Source organism: Suricata suricatta, chromosome 4, assembly GCF_006229205.1.
Source record: "Suricata suricatta isolate VVHF042 chromosome 4, meerkat_22Aug2017_6uvM2_HiC, whole genome shotgun sequence".
NCBI lineage: Eukaryota > Metazoa > Chordata > Mammalia > Carnivora > Herpestidae > Suricata > Suricata suricatta.
The window spans coordinates 50,925,615-50,945,397 of NC_043703.1; the positions used below are offsets into that span (position 1 = coordinate 50,925,615).

At 37.1% G+C, this 19,783-nt stretch overlaps 1 protein-coding gene across 3 annotated transcripts in view; it reads right to left on the bottom strand.

Moving 5' to 3' along the window:
• The window catches only part of VWA8 (von Willebrand factor A domain containing 8), a 334,690-nt gene that overhangs the window by 178,806 nt on the left and 136,101 nt on the right, over positions 1–19,783 (bottom strand). For all 3 annotated transcript variants that reach the window (XM_029936673.1, XM_029936672.1, XM_029936671.1), the window contains one exon: positions 11,555–11,631. In XM_029936673.1, the coding sequence (XP_029792533.1) occupies positions 11,555–11,631 (77 nt within the window). The remainder of the gene's footprint in view (positions 1–11,554; positions 11,632–19,783) is intronic.

Sequence of the window (19,783 nt, forward strand, 5' to 3'; positions counted from 1 at the left end):
TTTAGACAGGGAGGCTTGACTGGGGAAAGTGTAGTGGATGGAAATAGGATATAGAAATTAACTATAATGTAAATCAGAGTGAGATTAAAAAAAAGGGGGGGGCATGTACCAAGTAACTAATATTAATTAGTTTGCCTACATATTTAAGTGCCTAAAACATGTCAGACACTGATTGGTCCTTTCCATACATTCTCTCTTTTAATTTTCACAACCATCCATAATACCTGTATTGAGTATTATCCATAATAATAATAATATTGAAATATTATTATTTCACTTTGATAAATAAGGAAATTAGGACTCAAGAAGTTCAAGACCACTAAAACCTTAATAATAAAGACAGGACTTGGTTTCTAAAACTCATGTTCTTTCTTTCACAATGGTACAAAGTTAGTCCTATGGAGTTTCAGAGGAAGGGATGGATATACCCAGATGAAAAATCAGAAAAGATTCAATGTAGAAATAAAACTGTGCCAAATCTGAAGGATTAGGAGAGAAACACAGTGCATTTTATTTATTTTATTAAAACTTTGTTTTTAATTATTTATTTTGAGAGAGAGAGAGACAGTGAGAGAGACAGAGACAGAGTGTGAGTAGGGGACAGGCAGACAGAGAGGAAGGCACAATTCAAAGCAGGGTCCAAGATGTCAGCACAGAGCCCAATGTGGGGCTCAAACTCACGAACTGTGAGATCATGACCTGAGACAAAGTTGGATGCTTAACCAACGGAGCCACCCAGGTGCCCCATGAGAAACAGTGCATTTTATTTATTTTTTTAATAGTTTATTGTCAAGTTAGTTTTCATAAAACAACCAGTGCTCATACTGACAATTGCCCCACTCCATGCCCATCATCCCCCTTCCCATTTCCCCTCCCCTATTAGCCTTCAGTTTGTTTTCAATATTTAAGAGTCTCTCATGATTTGCCTCCCTCTTTCTCCTATCCCCCCTTCCCCTCCCCCATAGTCCTCTGTTAAATTTCTCCTGTTACACTTATAAGTGAAAGCATGGTATCTGTCCTTCTCCTCCTGACTTATCTCACTTAGCATGACACCCTCGGGGTCCATCCATGTTGCCACAAAAGGCGAGATTTCATTCTTACTCATCGCCATGTGGTATTCCATTGTATAGATAAACCATATCTTCTTGATCCATTCATCAGTTGATGAACATTTAAGCTCTTTCCATGATTTGTATATTGTTGAAAGTGCCGCTATGAACATTGGGGTACATGTGGCCCTATGCATCAGCACTTCTGTATCCCTTGGGTAAATCCCTAGCAGTGCTATTGCTGTGTCAGTTCTATTGTTAATTTTTTGAGGAAACTCCACACTGTTATCCACAGTGGCTGCACCAGTTTACATTACCACCAGCACTGCAGGAGGGTGCCCATTTCTCCACATCCTCACCAGCATCTATAGTCTCTTGATTTGTTCATTTTCACCACTCTGATTGGTGTGAGGTGGTATCAGTGTGGTTTTGATTTGTGTTTCCCTGATGATGACTGATGCTGAGCATTGTTTCATGTGTCTGTTGGCCATCTGGATGTCCTCTTTGGAGAAATGTCTATTCATGTCTTCTGCCCATTTCTTCACTGGATTATTTGTTTTTCGGGTGTGAAGTTTGGTGAGTTTCTTGTAGATTTTGGATACTAGCCCTTTATCCAATATGTCATTTGCTACTATCTTTTCCCATTCTGTCAGTTGCCTATTAGTTTTCTGGATTGTTTCCTTTGCAGTGCAGAAGCTTTTTATCTTAATGAGGTCCCAGTAGTTCATTTTTGCTCTTGATTCCCTTGCCTTTGGGGGTGTGTTGAGTAGGAAATTACTGTGGTTGAGGTCAAGGAGACTGTTTCCTGCTTTCTCCTCTAGGGTTCTGATGGCTTCCTGTCTGACATTCAGGTCCTTCATCCATTTTGAATTTATTTTTGTGTATGGTGTAAGAAAGTGGTCTAGTTTCATTCTTCTGCATGTTACTGTCCAGTCCTCCCAGCATCATCTGTCAAAGAGGCTGTCTTTTTTCCATCGGATACTCTTTCCTGCTTTGTCAAAGATTAATTGGCCATACATTTGTGGGCCCAGTTCCGGGTTCTCTATTCTATTCCATTGGTCTATGTGTCTGTTTTTGTGCCAATACCACACTGTCTTGATGATTTCAGCTTTGTAGTACAGGGTAAAGTCTGGGATTGCAATGCCTCCCGTTTTGGTTTTCTTCTTCAATAGGACTTTGGCTATTAGGGTGTTTTGTGGTTCCATACAAATTTTAGGATACTTTGTTCTAGCTTTGAGAAGAATGCTGGTGCAATTTTGATTGGGATTGCATTGAATGTATAGATTGCTTTAGGTAATAATGACATTTTAACAATGTTTATTCTTCCAATCCATGAGTATGGAATGTTTTTCCATTTCTTTGTGTCGTCAATTTCTTTCATAAGTTTTCTATAGTTTTCATTGTACGGGTCTTTTACATCTTTGGTTAGGTTTAGTCTTAGGTATTTTATGGCTTTTGGTGCAATGGTGAGTGGAATCACTTTCTTGATTTCTCTTCCTGTTGCTTCATTATTAGTGTATAAAAATGCAACTGATTTCTGTACATTGATTTTGTACCTTGCGACTTTGCTAAGTTCATGGATCAGTTCTAGTAGGCTTCTGGTAGAGTCGGTTGGGTTTTCCATGTAGAGAATCCTGTCATCTGTGAAAAGTGGAAGTTTGACTTCATCTTTGCCAATTCTGATGCCTTTCATTTCCTTTTGTTGTCTGACTGCGGATGCTAGGACTTCCAGCACTATGTTAAACAACAGTGATGAGAGCGGACATTATTGTCGTGTTCCTGATCTCAGGGAGAAAGCTCTCAGTTTTTCCCCATTGAGGGTGATATTAGCTGTGGGCTTTTCATAAATGGCTTTTATGATGTTTAAGTAAGTTCCTTGTATCCTGGCTTTCTCGAGGGCTTTTATTAAGAAAGGATGCTCTATTTTGTAAATGTTTTCTCTGCTTCTATCAGCAGGATCATATGGCTTTTCTTTTCTTTTGTTAATATGATGTATCAGATTGATGGATTTGCAAATATTTAATCAGCCCTGTAACTTGGGAATGAATCTCACTTGATCATGGTGGATAATTCTTTTAATATGCTGTTGAATTCCATTTGCTAGTATCTTGCTGAGGATTTTTGCCTCTGTATTCATTAAGGATATTGGCTTGTAGTTCTCTATTTTTGTTGAGTCTCAGTGTGGTTTGGGAATCAAAGTGATGTTGGCTTCATAGAATGAGTCTGGAAGTTTTCCTTCTATTTTTTTGGAATAGCTTGAGAAGAATGGGTATTAACTCTGTTTTAAATGTCTGTTAGAATTCCCCAGGGAAGCCATCCGGCTCCAGGCTCTTATTTGTTGGCAGATTTTTGATAACTGATTCGATGTCTTCACTGGTTATGGGCCTGTGCAGATATTCTATCTTCTCCTGTTTCAATTTTGGTAGTGCATGGGTGTTTAGGAATTTGTTCATTTCTCTTAGGTTGTTCAGTTTGTTGGCATATAATTTTTCATAGTATTCCCTGATGATTGCTTGTATTTCTGAGGCACTGGTTGTAACAGATCCATTTTCATTTGTGATTTTGTCTATTTGGGTGCTCTTTTCTTTTTGAGAAGCCTGGCTAGAGGTTTATCAATTTTGTTTATTTTTCAAAACAACAACAACAACACCACCTCTTGGGTTTCATTGATATCTTCATCTGTTTTCTTTTTTTTGGATTCTATATTGTTTATTTCTGCCCAGATTTTTATTATTTCTCTTCTTCTACTGGGTTTGGAGTGTTCTTGCTGCTCCCCTTCTAGTTCCTTTAGGTGCTGTAGATTTTGAATTTGTGCTTTTCCTAGTTTGTTGAAATATGCCTGAGTTGCAATATACTTTCCTCTTAGGACTGCCTTTGCTGCCTCCCAGGGAGTTTGAATTGTTGTATTTTCATTTTCATTGTTTCCATATATTTTTTAAATTTCTTCTCTAATTGCCTGATTGCCCCAACTGTTCTTTAGTAGGGTGGTCTTTAACCTTAGTATTTTTGGAGGTTTTCCAGACTTTTTCCTGTGATTGGTTTCAGGTTTAATAGCATTGTGATCTGAAAGTGTGCATCGTATGATCTCAGTTCGTTTCTACTTATGGAGGGCTGCTTTATGACCCAATATCTGATCTATCTTGGAGAATATGCCATGTGCACTCGAGAAGAAAGTTACTTCCCTAGCCTCAGGATATAGAGTTCTAAATATATCTGTCGAATCCATCTGTTCCAATGTGTCATTGAGGTCCATTGTTTCTTTAGTGATTTTCTGTCTGATTGATCTATCCACTGCTGTAAGTGGAGTATTAAAGTCCCCTGCAATTAGCACATACTTATCAATAAGATTGTTTCTGTTTGTGATTGTTTTATGTATTTGGGTACTCCTGAATTCAGCACATAGATGTGTATAATTGCTAGCTCTTCATGATGGAGAGACCCTGTAATTATTATATAATGTCCTTCTTCATCTTTTGTTACTGCCTTTACTTTAAAGTCCAGTTTTTATGTTATAAGTATGGATGCTCTGGCTTTCTTTTGACTTCCAGTTACATGATAGATATTTCTCCATCCCCTTACTTTCAATCTGAAGGTGTCTGCACCTTCAGACACCTTGTAGACAGCAAATAGATGGATTTGGGATTTTTTATCCATTCTGCTACCTTATGTCGTTTGATTGGAGCATTCAGTCCATTTACATTCAGTGTTATTATTGAAAAATATGGGTTTAGATTCATCGTGTTCTCTGTAGGGTTCATGCTTGTAGTGGTGTCTCTGGTACCTTGTATCCCTTGCAACATTTCCATTACAGAGTTCCTCTTAGGATGTCTTGTAGGGCTGGTTTGTTGGTGATGAAGTCTTTCAATTTTTGTTTATTTGAGAAAACCTTTATCTCTCCTTCTATTCTGAATGACAGGCTTACTGGATAAAGGATTCTTGGCTGCGTATTTTCTTCTGTTCATCACATTGAAGATTTCCTGCCATTCCTTTCTGACCTGCCACGTTTCATTAGATAGGTCTGTAACCACTCTGATAAATTTCCCTTTGTGTATTAGGGTTCTTTTATCCATAGCTGCTTTCAGATTTCTCTCTTTATCCTTATATTTTGCCAGTTTCATTATGATAAGTTGTGCTGAAGGTCAATGCAAGTTACATCTAAGGGGAGTTCTCTGTGTCCCTTGGATTTCAATGGCTATTTCCTTCCCCATATTGGGGAAGTTCTTGGCTATGAAACAGTGCATTTTAGATGAAGAAATAAAGACAAGCATGGATACAAGTTCAAAACTTGTGAATAGGACATAGAATGGTCCAATCTGAAATAAGCTGAGCATACATGAGGAAAATCCCACTAAAGGGAAAGTATGGAGTATACAGGGAACCTGGGAACTCTAAATTTACAATGGGCATCACTATTAAAAAGATAACCAAGAGCATATAGGTCATGCTATAGGTCATGCTGATTATGTGCCATCATCTTCAAATAGGAAGGTTCGCAAATGGGGAAAAAACCCGGGTATTTTAAATCACTAGGATAATTCTTAATACAGAAGTGTACTTTCATCCACAGAGGAAATACAGCTGCAGAAGTTGACATATCAAGTGCTCTCTTTAACATCAAAGTAACGACATTGTGGAAAAACAAGTAAACAGATGTACTTCACAAATATGAGCCACATAGTCTCTTCTATTTGCAGTACACATCATAAAAATAACTATATCCATTAATCTTTTAAGTTACCTAAATCATACTCAGGACAACATATTTATTTTAACTGAAGATATGAAGGAAATAGCCCAGCTTGCTCATTTTATGAGATCTGATTATTAAAACATAAGATGGTAATACTTAAAAAAATACACTAGTATGTTTTATTCATGTATGCTTGGTGATCATTTTAGTTATCAAGGTTATGTTTTGAGTGGCCCATAACTAATTTTGTTGGAATAACATCTATAGAAATGTGACTGATTATTTAGATGGTAATAGTACAAATCCATTAAAAGGAATAAAAATAAAGTAAAGAAGCTATGTCGGTCACCTATAGATCAGAGAAGTCCAGAGTATTTTTCTGATTGCTATTTTTAGGTCTTTTAAAACATAGGTTTCTCTTAAAGCAAATTTATAAACTTAAACTTTATGTCAAATACAGCCTCAAAGTTGTATAGAATGAAAAGCCTCCCCACATTGGACTTAGTGAGAAGGTCAAGTTTAATTAATGAAAATCCATTAATATTACATATTTTAAATAGAAATGGAAAGTTTACTTCCAACTTTATTTAATAAATTAAATATCAATTATTGCCAAATAGAGATACCTGAGTCCCTGTTACAGTGAGTAGATATTTTATTTGTAATAAATCATCAGTAATGTGGCAATGGGTGTTATCAACAAAGTAATACAAATATTGGGCCTTGAAATTTTTATTACATTTTGAACTTAGAAAGTTTTTTCACAGATAACACCTCTATACATTTATGTGGCCAATGTCAAAATTACCACAGAACATAAATAAGCAGCACACACTTCTTTACTATTTATGGATCATTTGTTACCTTAGGACAAAAAGTTACTGTAAAAGACATTGCAGGCAGAAATTAGCCATGTGGTATGTCTCCGTAATCTTCTGAACTTAAAAAAGTGATTTATGTATTTTTGAGAAAGAGAGAGAGTGAGCAAGCACACAGGGGAGGGGCCAAGAGGAGGGAGACACAGAATCTGAAGCAGGCTCCAGGCTCTGCGCTGTGAGCACAGAGCTGGACATGGGGCTTGAACTCATGAACTGTGAGATCATGACTTGAGCTGAAACCAAACGCTTAACAGACTGAGCCACCCAGGCAGCCCTAACCTTTTCGACTTTCTAAAGCACCTTGAATATCATTTTCTTGCTTCTTCAAATATTTTAGAATATAGAGCTAAAAGATGCTAGAAATGACCTTGTCAACCTTTCCTAATCAAAGATGAAAAAACTGAGACCCAAAGGGAGATGCAAAGATAGATACCCTCAAACATACATAAATTAAAAGTTGAAAATCAATTACTTAAGCATCCATGTAAAAGAATTTAAAAGAGAAAAGCAGATTAAATCCAAGGGAAATAAAAGAAAGGGTATATAAAGATAAATAAAAAATACTGAGTAGAAAAGAAACATACAAAAGAGACGTTAAATAATACCAAAAGTTGGCTGCTTGAAGAGATGCGTAATATTGATAACCTCCTGGCAAAACTAATCATGAATAAAAGAAAGAGAAGGCAAGTAACCCATACCAAGTATAAAAAAGAAGATATCATTACTGAGCCTAAGGACATTAAAATATTATAAGACAATATTATAAACAACTTTATACCAAAAATTAGAAGGAATAATTCCTAGAAAAATAAGATTTATCAAAACTTCTTAGGACTATTAAAGATAATGAAAAATAAGCAAAAGGTCAGTTTACAATCGGTGTGATGATGACACACAGGCAGGAATAATTACTAAGTACCTGTTTTATTTCTTTGCCACCTCTTGTGCTAAGTAACCTCCATAATGCACAATCAAAATTAATTGACATAATTTAGCCTAATGCAGCCTATTTCTTTAAAAATATTTTGCTGTCCAACATACAGAAATGGAAAAACTGTCTCATCATACAAAGGGACTTTCATATAAAGTAACTTCCTTCTCTCTGGGGCATAAATTTGTAAGCCAATTTCAGTCTTTGATGTCATCTTTAAAAGCAGTTGGTTTTCTGCTTATATTAAAATCTAAAATTTAAATTCATTTTTGTTCTAAATTGACATTATATGCTTAAGTGTCATCTGAATATACCCTAATTAAAACTTTCAAGTAATTACATATTTTTAAGGGTTCCACTAAACAATAGAAACTAAACACAATGCAACCAAAATAAAATAGCACAAATTCTAAGAATGAACAACTGCAATGCTCACTGTATCATCCTTAAAAATGTAAAATATGGGTCTTGCCATGTGCCTTGTGGCTCAAAAACTAGCACTTTGATGTTATAAACAAAAGTCATTCAGGTGAGAACTAGCAAACTAGTCAAACTTTGATTCTTTCATTATTTTCTTCAAACTTTGTCCACGTAGGAAGAAAAACTGGTTTTAAAGCTTAAAGATGGGGGGAAAGTTAGTTTTTCAGATTCAGGGGAACATAAATTATTGAAATAGTTATAAACAAGAACAGTATTATAGCTCTTTAAAGATAGAAATTATGTTTATTTTTCCTTTCAGATTAAATCTCCTAAATGTCCTATAATATTGATATACTAAATTCCTAAAAAAAAAAAAAAGTGAGTTTAAATTCCTAGGTTTACATAAGGTATCATTCATAGAAAGAAGAACCATGAGAAGATGAAGGAATAGGCTAGAAATTTTCTGAAACTATGTAGGTGACCTATACAAGTTAAGGAGTGGAGATAGCCTTGCTATGCCCTATTAAAATTAGTAAATTAAAATTTGCACATATTTTGTTAAATTTATTTCTAAGTATTTCATGTTTTTATCCTATTGTGAATAATATTTAAAAATTATTTTCCCGTGGGCCATTGTTATTATATAAAAATGAAACTAATACTGTACTTTGATTTAGTATCCTGTGATCTTTCTCAATTCACTTATTCTGATGGCTTTTTTTTTATAGAGTTCCTAGAATTTTCTAGATATACAATTATGTTATCTTTACATAAAGAACAATCTTACTTTTTTCATTTAAACATGTATTTTAGTTTTAGTTTTTCTTGTCTTATTGTACTGGCTAAGGCCTCCAACTTATGTTGAATAGTGAATATCCCTGCCTCTTCCCCCATCATATAAAGAAAGCATTTAGCTTTTTGTCATTAAATATAAGTTAGCTGCAGGTTTTTCATAAATGCTTCTTCTCAAGTTGAGGAAGTTTCCTGTTATTTGTAATTTGTTACATTTTATCAAGAATAGGTGTTAAATTTTACCAAATGCGCTTTTTTTTTATGATGATGGAGATGATCATACATAGCTTTCCTTTATGCTGTAGACTGAATGAATTACATTATTTGATTTTCAAATGTTAAGTCAACCTTCAAATCCTGGGATAAAACCCACTTGATTATGCTGTAATCTTTTTATACATTCTGGGATTTGATTTGTTAATACTCTTTTTGGACTTTTGTTATCTATGCTCATGAAAATGCTGAGCTGTAATTTGTTTATATTATGCAGATTTGCTGGTGAAAAAATACTCTCAGCTCTTGTTTATCTGAAACTGTCTACTTTTAAAGTTGGTTTTTTTTTTTTTTGTCAAATACACTCTTTGATGCCTCTCACTTTTTTCTTCTTTTGGTACTTTGAAAATAATCATTTACACATGAAAAGTCAGCAGTCATTTTTATAATTTTCCCTCTGTAATATGTCTTTTTCCCTATGTCTTTTTTTCCCTTTGGCAGATTTAAAATTTTTGCCTTCAATTTTCAACAATTTAAGGATAATATGCTTTGTTGAGGTCTCCTGTTTATCCTACTTGAGATTCATTGAGTTTTCTGGGTTGGTGATTTTATGCTTTCCATCAAATTTGGGAATTTTTCTACCATTATGTCTTCAAATACTGTTCTGCCTCATTCTTTCTCTTTTCTTTTGAAACTCCAGTTGCTCATATTTGAGACAACATTTTTAGAGTTGCCAGTTCTACATTGAGAATTCCTAATTATTCCCTCATTATGCTCCTATTTTCTCCTATAAGTGCCTGAATATATTTATGGGAACTGTTTTATAGACCCTGTCTGCTAATTCCACAATCTGTTATTTTGGAGTTTATTTCTATTGACCAATTTTCCTCCTTCTTTATATGTCTAGTCATTTTATGTTGAATGCTTGACATTATGAATGCTATATATTGTTGAATGGATTTTGCAATCCTCCTTCATTTCCATGTGAAGTTTGTTCAGCTAGGCAGCTAATGTACTTTTAAATTAGATGGATTTTTTAAAAAGACATTTCCCCCCTAACATCCATCCCTTTAATTTTTAAAGTTATTGTATATGAGGAAGACTTCCAAAAATACTGCTAAATAGCAAGCATCCTTGTTTTTTCAAGGTTTATTTTTAAACTCATTAAGGATGGGCATAGAATAGCTTCTATTCTATGCATAGATTGGTTCTACTTCCAAAGCACATACTCTATAGAATATCTTCTAAATGACAGGAGTGTTTAATGAAGGGTCCTAATCATGTGAGAGCTCTGGTAGTTGTTTAGCTCACAGATCCCAGGTAGTTGTAAGTTCCTGAGTATTTGTGAGTCTTGTGCAGTTTTATAATTCTTTACTATGGTAGGACTAATCTGGTACCACTTATTCTATAATAGCCAGATGTATAAATCTCAAGAGGGAGGTTTACTTTTTGCATTTATGTATTTATTTATTTACCATCTCTCAGCTTTACTTTGGTTCTTTTCTCGTTATCTTATGACTCATTAATTCTGCCTTCTTTTTTCCTACATTTTTCTCCCAAGAACATATCATTATTTAATGAAAGGACCCAAATGAGAAACTAATTCTTGCAACTCAATGCAATGTTTTTTCCACTACACAATATACACATATTTTTACATGTTTATTTATTTTGAAAGAGTGAGAGTGTGGGTAGGGGAGGGGCAAAGAGAGAGGGAAAAAGAGAATTCCAAGCAGGATCCACACTGTCAGTGCAGAGCCCAACATGGGCTTAATCTCATGAACTGTGAGATCATGACCTGAGCCCAAATCAACAGTCAGATGCTTAACTGACTGACTAACACAGGTGCCCCCTACACAGAATTTTTTATCTCCTGGGATTAAAGTAACAATTCAAGCTAGTTTTAACTTACTTATTACTCGGAATATTCTTTGATTTCTCTATTTCTCTCTCTCCTCCTCCCCATCTCTTTGTCTCTGTTTCTCTCTATTTTGGTGTGACTGCTACTTATTTTTACTTTAGAAAGATTTAGAGTAGGTTGGCTGATAAAAATAAAAACAATTCATGTCAAGAAAATCTATTTGATTAAAAGCTATCCCTGAACCAGCATTCTGACCACACAAAACTAAATAATCCACAAAGTGTTAAAAGGAAGGAAAGAAGACTAATAACTTACTTCTATATTTTTGGTTCCTTACCCCATGCCTGAGATCATATAGTTTATTGTGTCAGCTTGTGAGCTATTTTAGCCTCCTGTTAGTGAACGGGCTTAGCCTCTACATACTTTTATTCTAATTTAAGGGCCTTTATGTTGATGAAATCTGCCCCTAGAATGTAATGTTCATCATCACTTTCTGTCCACAAAATATCTATTAATTCATGTTTATAAAGCATTAGTCACTTTAAAAATAAATTTTGCAATGTTTTATTGCCTTTTAAGGAGGAGAAAGATAAGAACAGGAGGAACAAAAATAAAACTGGTTTATAAAAGGGGCTTTTAAAAAAGTATTTTTAAATTGTACTGGGAGAAAAATAAACAATGAAACTATATCTCAAGAGGTTGTGGGTCTTACACTCTTACCTGTGCAGCTGGATGTATTCTCGAGGTCTGTTGAGCAGGTGAAGGAATCTGTCAACAATCTTGTTTTTTCCTACACCCTATAATTACACAGAGAGCATTAAACAAAAAGAGACTTTTGTGGAGGGGAAATAAACCAGAAGAATATTTGCCAAAACATACTTCCTCAAAGTTGTACTGTTTCAGTTTATTGTTAATGAAAACATACACATATACACACACACACACATATATCTTTACATACAGCAAACAAATACACCACAACTTCTGACATTAAAAAATTACTTTAACTACACTAGCTTCATTTACATAAAATACACTAAATGCATTCTTCTTATTTAAAAGGAACTTCATAATAACTTTTAGCCTTCTACAACTTTTTCTGTTCTACAGTTTTACACTGAAGTATAAACATTATCGTACAAAACTATTTAAAATTTGAAGAATGGCATCAAAGGCAATAAACTAAGTATAATAGCAAAGATTTTGCCTATTGGTTCTTCAGAAGTATGGTTTTTAGTTAAAGGCAGATGAATATAATACTGTACTTCTGTTTTAATCAAATACTCATTAATTTTTCTCCTTTTATTCCACTTTCCAGTCCTTTAGAACCTGGGAAACCTCAATTATAACCAAAGTTTATTAGTAAGTCTCAACTAGGCATATGTAGATGGCTTAGTCAGTTGAGTGTATAATTATTGATTTCAGCTCAGGTCATGATCTCAGGATTGTGAGATCCATCCTAATGTGAGGCTCTGTGTGGAGCATGGAGCCTGCTTAAGAATCTCTCTCTCCCTCTGCCCCTCTCAACTGTTATCTGCTTTTGTTAGGAATGTCCTCATGTCCTTACCACTTATGGGTGCTAAAAGCTGTTGCTATCCTTTTATAGAAGACTGACTATTAAAAATGAAAACCACTCCCATGCTAGTTCCCCAGTTTAAAGTTTTCTCTTAGAGGTGAAATACTCTACTAACGGGATGTGAATCTTTTAACAAGTGAGTTTGTGGGAAGAGTAGAAAGAGTTAAAAAGCTAAATTCCATACATCATATGTTTTAGCAATAAATAACACTTATTGATTTCTTATATCCTCCCTGCCAGGCGCTATGCTAGGTATTTGCATGTGTTCTTTCATTTAATCATCGTAACAGCTCTATGAATTAAGTTTTATGATTACTCCAACCTCACAAATCAAGACACTAAGGCTCAGAAAAGCTAAGCACCATGTTCACGGCCACACAGCTAATCAAAGCAGAGTCAGGATTCAAACCCACGTCTGTCTGATTCTGATGCTCATGCTTTTAGTCCCAACATTATGGATTATATTTGTCTCAGTTTGAAACTGATTTAGGTAAATGAAGCCTTGAATTTTCTCTTTCCCCACCGTTAGGAGTCCATCCTAAGGAAATAATTAGGCAGATCAGGGAAGTGCATGGTGCTGAGCAGTAAGAGCAGAACTCCAATAGAAGGAAGCAGGGATTATTATTGGTATTTCTCTTACACACTCAAATATCTTGTAAAGAAAGGCATTCTACAAGCACAAGGGATAGAAATTCAAGTCAATTGAATGGTTATTTATTGAGCATTCTCATAGTCTGAGAACTGTGACAGTTCCTCTGAGATAAACAAATTCTCAAAGAAAATAGGAGAAGTTGTTCCTCACAATTCTGAAAAAGAGGCAAGACACATACATGTGGAGCACAGAAAACAAGTCATCAGGGTAGATAAATAATTGTTAACTTACATGACATAGGTTCTAATAGCCTTAGAATCTTCCTCTTCTCTTTGGCCCACTAAATATGTCATAAGATGATAGATGCGAGAGAAACTAGGGGGACTGGGATGATTACCAACTACTTAATAAATAAGACAGAGGCATGAAGCATACACAGAGAAAGACAGTAGCAAGCAATTAAGATCCATTGTAAACTCTCAAATCAGAGAAACAATGAAATCAATATTTAAAGAAGAACAATATGGCAATAATATGCAAAATATACTGAAAAAAGAGAGATTGGTATGCAGGAGATTAACTGTTTATTCATTCAACATAAAAACATTTAGGGAGTGGTGGCATGTGTCAGGAGAAATAGTGAATGAGACAGATAAGGTTTCTGTTCTTCTGGAGCTCGCATTTCAGAAGTGTGGAGACAGATTGGAAGTAGATTAGAAAAGTAGGTAGAAAAGCAGCAAGTTAAATTAGACAACTAACTAAAGAAAATTATCAAACAGTGATGTTCTCTACACACAATTAAGATAAGGTGAGGTCATACTGACTAGGTGGTTATTAATATTGATTTAGAAGTGAAGACCTTCGCTCAGGTAACTTTAAGCTGAGATCTGGATGATGAGAAGCCAATGCCATCAAGATTCCCAAAGGGGCATCCCAGGAGAAGAGCTGCTACGGCTGATCCCCTGAAGTAGAAATAAGCTTAGGATATCTGAGGAGCAGCCCATGTATTCAAATGTTGTGGGCGACAGGAGAATATACAAGATAAAGAAATAAAAGTAAGTAGAGTCTAACCAACCAAGCTTTACAAGCCAAGGTGAAGAGGTAGGATTTTATTGTATGAGACGGAGAGCCATTAGAAGATTTTTTAGCAGGGAACTGATGTGAACTAATACATAGGTATGGAGAGTGATTGTAAGGGAGGGAGTAAGGATGGAAACTGGGAACCAGTTAGAATGCCACTGCCAACATCCAGGTGAGAGACAGTGATGGCTTATATTAGGGAGACAAATGGAGAAAGACAGGTCCAAGATCTTTTGCAAGTAAAGCTGACAAAACTGGCTGAAAGATTGGATAAGGGAGGGTAAAGGAAAAGAAAAACCAAAGGTTACTTTTAGATAATTCCTTGAGTAAAAGGGTAGGAAAGACTAGGGGAGGAAGACCTTTTTCAGGAGGAAAATCAAGAGTTAACTTGATCCTTCTCCAAAGCACTTATTATCACTAACATTCTATCCATTTATTTGCTTGTGTGTTACCCTTCTCTCTGACTGGAGACATTAGCTCCTCGAGAAGCTTGTCTTGTTCACAGCTGACTTGCTGGTGCTTAGAACAGTGCCAGCACAAAGTCGGTATTCAGCTATTTGTCAAATGAATTAAAGACAGCTGCATCTCCCCAGGTGTTTATGGCAGGGACCCAGTCCTCCTCAGCACTTCTCACTCCCTCTCAGTTCATAACTAAGTACTCTCATTTCTACCTCCAAAATAGGTCTTAAGTCGGTCAAATTTCTCTGGAATCATTTTAAACCAAGGAGTATCCTATCTTGTCTAGAACAATGCTTCTCAAGCTTTGATGAGCAAATGAATCACCTCTAAGATCTTGATAAAATGCAGACTGATTTGATTTGGTAGCTCTGGGCTGGGGTCTGAGACTCTGTATTTCTAAGACGCTTCCAAGTGGCACCAATGCTGCTAGTCCACAGACTTTGTGCAGCAAGAGTACGTATCTGCAGTAGTCTCATAACTGAGCTCCCTACACTCATTCATACTATTTTGAATGTATTTTCCATACTGCCAGCCGGAGTAATGTTCTTAACAGATCAATTAGATCATGTTATTTTCCCCATTCAGTAGCTCCTCACTGCATTTAGAATAAATCGGAAAGTCCTTCCTGTGGCCTGTAAGGTCCTACACACTCTAGCCTCCACTCATCCCTCTAGCCCTCCAGTGTCCTCTCTTCTCCACCCAAACAGTGTTCTAGTCACACTCGGCTTCCTTCAGTCCTTAAAGACTGCAAGCTCTGCCTGTCTCAGGGGACTGCGCATGCACATCCTTCTCCTTGGGGAGCTTTCCTGTCATTCACCATCCTAGCTGTTCTCCTTCATTATCTTCACTTCTTTCTTCACAAAGGCTTCTCCTACCCCCCAGCGTAAGTCAGGCTCTTCCTCACCTCCCATACTATCCTCTATTTTTCCTTCTTAAGCATAAATAAGATTTATGTGTATGTAGACTTGTTTAAAGTCTCTCTTATTCACTGTTCTGTGTACTGAAAATGTCCTGGGGGCAGGGGGCAGGCCTATTTATTGCTGTTTGCCCAGAGTCCAGCATACAGCCTGACACAATAATGCATTCAATAAATATCTGTCCAATGAATGAATGAATACAAAGAATTTGGAAAGTACTAGAAAAGGGTTTAAAATCCCAGTAAGATATGAACTGTGGCCATGACAGTAAAGACAAAGAATACTGGAAATTGTGATAAGTTCCAGACTTAGAAAAACTGGCCAAGTTGTGCAATGATCCAATTTATACATTTTACCTACAAAAGATTCAACATTATCAGAGCTGACTGTCAAACTGACAAATTCGCTGAAGTAAGAACAATGGATCATTTCATCTTCCAAGAATCTTTTTGATATCTAACTGGATCTCTCCCCAAATAGTTAAAAGTCTAACACAGGAACAAAACTATTTTCAAATTTGCATAGATACTACAAAGCGCTGTAAGCTTTAAATGGCATGCTAAAACAAACATAAAATTTTAAATAGACACATTCAGAGGAATAAAATGTGTTTGTTAATATATCACCTGTTACCGTCAATGAATCTAGAGAAAGCAGGTATCATAAATGCATTGTAACATCAGAAATACAAAGGATTTCCTGATAGAAACAGATGCTGAAAAGCTACTGTCAGGAGCTCCGGCTCCCTCCCCACCTCCAAAGTCCAAATCAGCCATGCCTTTTCAAATTGCTCTGGAGCAACACATTGTTTTAGGGGCTTAAAAGTCCAGTAAGTGGGATGTGACATGAAATCCCCAGCTGCCACTAGGGATCTCTTTTTCTTTATCTTAGGGTCTTCAGAACTTCCAGCTCAGCTGTCTTCTTGCTCCAAATACTCTCCCACTCACATAACTAGAGTCATCACATAGGGCTCATCCCTCTCTCCAAAGCTCCAGCTGAGATCCTTGATCCCTGTCAACCGAACACTGCACCAGATGTTCACCTGGACTCATTATGCTGCCACCGAAATGCACTCTTTTTTCCTTTTAATCCCAGTATGAGAGTTTCGCCATGGACCCTGCTACTCAATGAAGGAATCATGGAATGTTTTTGACTAGTCTATTTTTTCCCATGACCTCATTCAAAATGTCACTATAACCTGTATAGTTTCTACTTGCAAAACATTTTTATTCTTGTTTCTCACCACTCCTTTCTCTTCTTTCCTTCCTTCCTATCTTCCCTCCCTCATCCAATTTGTCAACTATTTTAATACATAATGTTACAGGGACTATACTAGCGGAACAAGATAGGATGGTAAATAAAAGAGCCATAGCCCATGGTCATACTCACAGCTTACAATCTAGTAGGAAACAAAGACACTTAAGCAAATATAACGAATACACCTGTAATAGGTGTTATGCTTTGGGACATCCAAGACGCCTGAAGATTTTAGCAAAGGGCTCAGGCAAGCCCGCACACACAGTAATGTTTAGTGGGGAAATCAAGGAGTTACGGAGGTATGGGGAAGTGGAGAAGGAGTGGTATTCCAGGTGCGGAGAATAGTATGTGTGACGACTTGAGCGTCATCGTGAGCTGGAGCACTGGACAGTCCTGAGGGAAGCCAAAGGCTAGAGCAGGAATGAGAAAGTGAATTGTAAGAAAGAAAACAAGAACGACAGGCAGGGTCTAGCTCTGGCAAAGCCTTGGAAGCCACTTAAAAGGATTTGGGCTCTTTCCCAAAAGTATCGAGAAGCCAGTGGAGTAGAGGAGGAATAGGATCAGATTTTGATTTTTGGAAAATCACTCTGTAGAATGATCTGGCAGACAGAAAGAATGAAAGTACAAGAAAGCAGCCTGGAAACTCCTTAAAAAAAATCCAGGCAGCAGATGATGGTGGTTTAAACTAAGGAGCAGAAGAAATGAATGGATTAAAGAAGTACTTAGGGAAAAGAGCTAACGGGGCCTGGTGCCGGTCTGGATGTGGAGGTGAGGAGACAAAGAAGTCCGTTTCGATCTTGGGCCACAGGGTGGAAGGCAGTGCCACCTCCCGACAAATGAACCGGGGGAGGAGAAGTGGTTTTGCTGGGGATAGGGGGGAGGGCAGTCTAGTTTTTAAAAAGGCAGTTTAATTTTGGATTTGTTTACTTTGAAGTGCCTGCTTCCCATATCTGCTCCTTCCTCTCCAATCCGCTGTCACTTCTCAAGGACGGCCCGTTGTGCCCAGACCCTTAGAAAAGACCCTTTATGGTCTCCCTCCTCTGGATTCACACAGGCCAGCGCACAGTTTGTTTAGTTGTTTTTCTAAAACAGAGATCTCATCAGGTCATTTCTGATTTCATTTTGAAAGCTCTGATAGTTGTCTTCGAGTAAATGCTAAAAACATAACCTCAGAAGGAATTTCTGTAAATCTGCAGAGCAGAAAGGACCAGTTACAGCGATTTGCACTTTCCAATCACAGTTTTCACCTAGAACACAAAATCCTCAGGATTACTTTAATTGAATAAATACATAAATAGTCGCTTATTTTTCCATCCTAAAAGTTACACACACTCACTTTTCTCACTGGGTAATGTAAAAAACAAAGCATTATCCAACGTGCAGCTGCTAAAACAAATCTGCTACCATTTTCATCTTGTCCCTGTGAATATTTATCTTTAGTTGTCATTATTCTGTATATGTGTATTCTTTAATAGAAACTAGCATTAAATAAATAGTTTTTACATCATTAAAAAAGCTTTGACTTTCATTGGGGATATTTAGTGAGTTGAAAATTTAAAAAGGGAGAAGGAAGCTGTGGAATGAGAGGCCTGAGAAAATGCAAATTCTCTCATGAGAATGGCACTATCTTTTATCATTACTGTTCTGTCTCGCTGTGTTCTTTGTGACAGTATCCTGGAGAGAGGACCTTCGCAGATGTAGGAGTCAGATGGCCCTTTAACTCGAGGGTTAAGAGAAGCAGGGAACATGTTATGTCCCACAGACATGAATTAAACCAAGGATAGGAAGTAAACATGCTTCCAGTTTCTGTGAGAGAAAACATCGGGGACCATGACTGTAAGGACTTTGAAAGATTCTGGAGTTCTTATAAATTCCTCAGGTTTATTATTTTAATTATCCTGTTTCCTCAGAGAGATTAGTGGTAAAATCCTTGAAAGGAACAAAAGTTGTAGGCCTTGTCTTTCTGGACTAGGAGAACATACAGAATTTGGGCAACTCCATCTATATCCCATCAAGGGGGAGGAGGAGAAAAAAGTAGAGCACGAGAAAAGACCTAAAGGGGAATGGAGAGCAGGCAAGAGAGAATGAGTCCAGTGATGGGACTTGGCCAGTCCTGTGACTTAAGTGTTGAGGGCTCCGTCACAGCAGGTAAATCTGTAGGCTGCCTTGCCAGCCGTCTGCAAGCCTCACTCAAACGCATTCTTCATCAACCAACAGTCTACAGAACCTTGGAGTTTCCATGTCTCTCTTTCCATGAGAACAGCCCGTCCCTCCCCCATCTATTCATCTTCTTCCACTCACTCTTATTGTTCTAATCAAATGTCTCGCTTCTTGGAAGCTTGGTCTGACTCTCCCCTTCTTTTCTCTCCTTCTGCTCTGCCCTGAGCATCAGAATGATCTCCTCCTTTGGGTTCCCAAACCATTGCTTATAGCACTCACCACACTGTGCTCTAGCAACGTGTCTGGTGTCTCAGAGGGAAAACTCCCTCCGTATGGCCAGGATCAGCCCCCAGTTCACGCACCTCACGAATAATCTGCAGGGAATAACTACAAAAATTTGAGGAAAGAAAATAAGAAAGGAAAGGGAAGTCACATGACTTGCTTTTGCTATAGGAGGTAGAAAGCTGTTTCAGGAAGCTTCTGCTCCCTTTGTGCAAACAAAGAGGAGGAAACTAATGTTTGCTGAGCCCTCTGCTGTATGCATACACACCCTTTCAGTGCTTAATCACTGGAATCCTCACACCAGCCCACGTGAGTGGGAGGTAATGTACCTGCTTGGAGACAAGCAAACTTAAATTCCAAGTAGTTAAGAACTTGGCACACAATGGGATTTGAAGGCAACATTCTGATTCAACAGATTGGGCCATTTCTGTTTCACCATATTGCAGAACAGAATGTCAGGAGGTAGCCTCCCTGAACTAATTTACATGGGGTTTATATCCTGATCCGTCATTCCAAGGTTAGATATGCTAAAACATGTGTCCAGGAGCTTCCTGGATAGAGTGCAAGGTTCAAGGGGGAGAACAGTGAGACAGACAAGTTGGATCTTTCCTCTGCAATGGTTTTTA